This window comes from Alosa sapidissima, chromosome 15, assembly GCF_018492685.1.
Source record: "Alosa sapidissima isolate fAloSap1 chromosome 15, fAloSap1.pri, whole genome shotgun sequence".
NCBI classification, from domain to species: domain Eukaryota; kingdom Metazoa; phylum Chordata; class Actinopteri; order Clupeiformes; family Clupeidae; genus Alosa; species Alosa sapidissima.
In genome coordinates, this window is record NC_055971.1 from 24,181,324 (window position 1) to 24,182,952 (window position 1,629).

General features: G+C 46.7%; 1 protein-coding gene across 1 annotated transcript in view; it reads left to right on the top strand.

The window, feature by feature from the left end:
* The first annotated feature begins 312 nt into the window (after window positions 1-312).
* epha4l (eph receptor A4, like) overlaps window positions 313-1,629 on the top strand; it is a 25,688-nt gene continuing 24,371 nt past the window's right edge. The window contains exons 1-2 of the mRNA XM_042064616.1: window positions 313-482; window positions 1,293-1,360. Of these exons, the coding sequence (XP_041920550.1) occupies window positions 392-482; window positions 1,293-1,360 (159 nt within the window). The 5' untranslated portion in view covers window positions 313-391. The remainder of the gene's footprint in view (window positions 483-1,292; window positions 1,361-1,629) is intronic.

Genomic DNA, 1,629 nt, shown 5'->3' on the forward strand with positions numbered 1-1,629 from the left:
TTGCTAAATAGCCTAATGCCTACAAGAATTCCTTAAGTTCCTAGTATGCCCAGTAGATGGCATGCTGAGACCAGACTTTTATCATTTGAGTGTGTGAGTGTGAGAGAGAGGGGGGAGAGAGAGTGTGTGAGAGAGGGTAAGAGATAGAGAGAGAGAGTGTGTGTGTGTGTGTGTGTGTTCGTGTAGGCTAGTGCAGTTGAGTGACAGCTGCGTCAGCGGGGAGGGGGGGGGCGCACGCCCCTCCCGGTGTCGGAGAGAGGAGCCTATGGTTCAGCGCGTCTCGCTCTAGCACTCAGCAGTGTGTTTCATCGTTGTTGAAGAGGGCCCCGGACAGCGGAGTGCCCGCGCTACAGCACAAATACAAAAGTTGCACGAGAAAAAAACGGTAGCAATGGTTGGGTGTCTGCCTTTTATCCTTTCCTCAATTCTCTTCGGAGTTTCGACTTGTATCTCTTCTTTACGGGAGCACCGACCGAATGAAGGTAAGTTGTTAGATATTGGATACTGAAAATGGATAAAACAAGTTGCACACTTCTCCCGATTGGACGCTTACAGGAATTACATTTTTGCTCCGTGATAACGAGGGATATCGTCGGACGTCAGCATACCTTCACCATCCTACGGGGTCCGCTTTCCTCTTCAATCCACGAATAGCTTCCCTCGCGACCTGGAATTCACGCGCAGTCGTGGCCGCTGAAGGACTGCGAGTTTTGTAGCCTACAGCCTACAGCAACTGGTCTTGTTGTGTCACCAGGCGTATCGTTTCCCATAAAACACACCTTTAAAGGATGCTGTTACTGTCGCCTATGTCATTTGGTTCATATAAATGTGATAATCTGGCTGGCTATAGAGTAGCCTACGAGCCTAAATTACTGTTCCGTAGCCTATAGTTCACAGTTAACCTACTTCTCAAGGAGCGTTACTTAGATTTCTTCTCACGATAAGTATACTCTTTTGAACCCGTGAGGGAAATTTGGTCTCTGCATTTATCCCAATCCGATAAAACTCTTTATTCACGGATAAAAACACCAAATTTTGTGATATTTGAACTATCTTTCTCTCCGATTATATGGGTTAAATATGCACTAAGGGCGGCTGTTTTCTCGTATCGGGATGAAGGTGAAATCGCCAAACTAATGTATTCTAATAGCCTAAACCATTAAACACTTTAGAGACTTCTCCGTCACTTCACCCCGCAACGAGAAAACTCCAAACAATAGCACTGTTGTGTAGTCCTGACTATCCAGGCCTACCCGTCTTCCTTACAACAATAATTCTTGTATCTCCCTCAGTAACCCTGCTGGACTCCAGGACGGTTCAAGGAGAACTGGGATGGGTCGCCAGCCCGTCCGAAGGAGGTGTAAGTCCCCCTCACCGCACAACTGACACACAAATAAATACACACACACACACACACACACACACACACCACCGTCCCTTCGTGAGTTCCAAGTTTTTAGAAAGGCATTGGATTTCTTAAGGAGCCGCGGGGTGGAATCGCACTTTCGGGAAACTTTATATATTTTCTTCTCTAACAAAGATACTTGGCAGGGAAGACAGTTGCAGAGAACGAGGAATGAAAGAGGTTAAATAAAGTAGAAGGAAGGAAAGGGGGGAGATCAGTGCAAC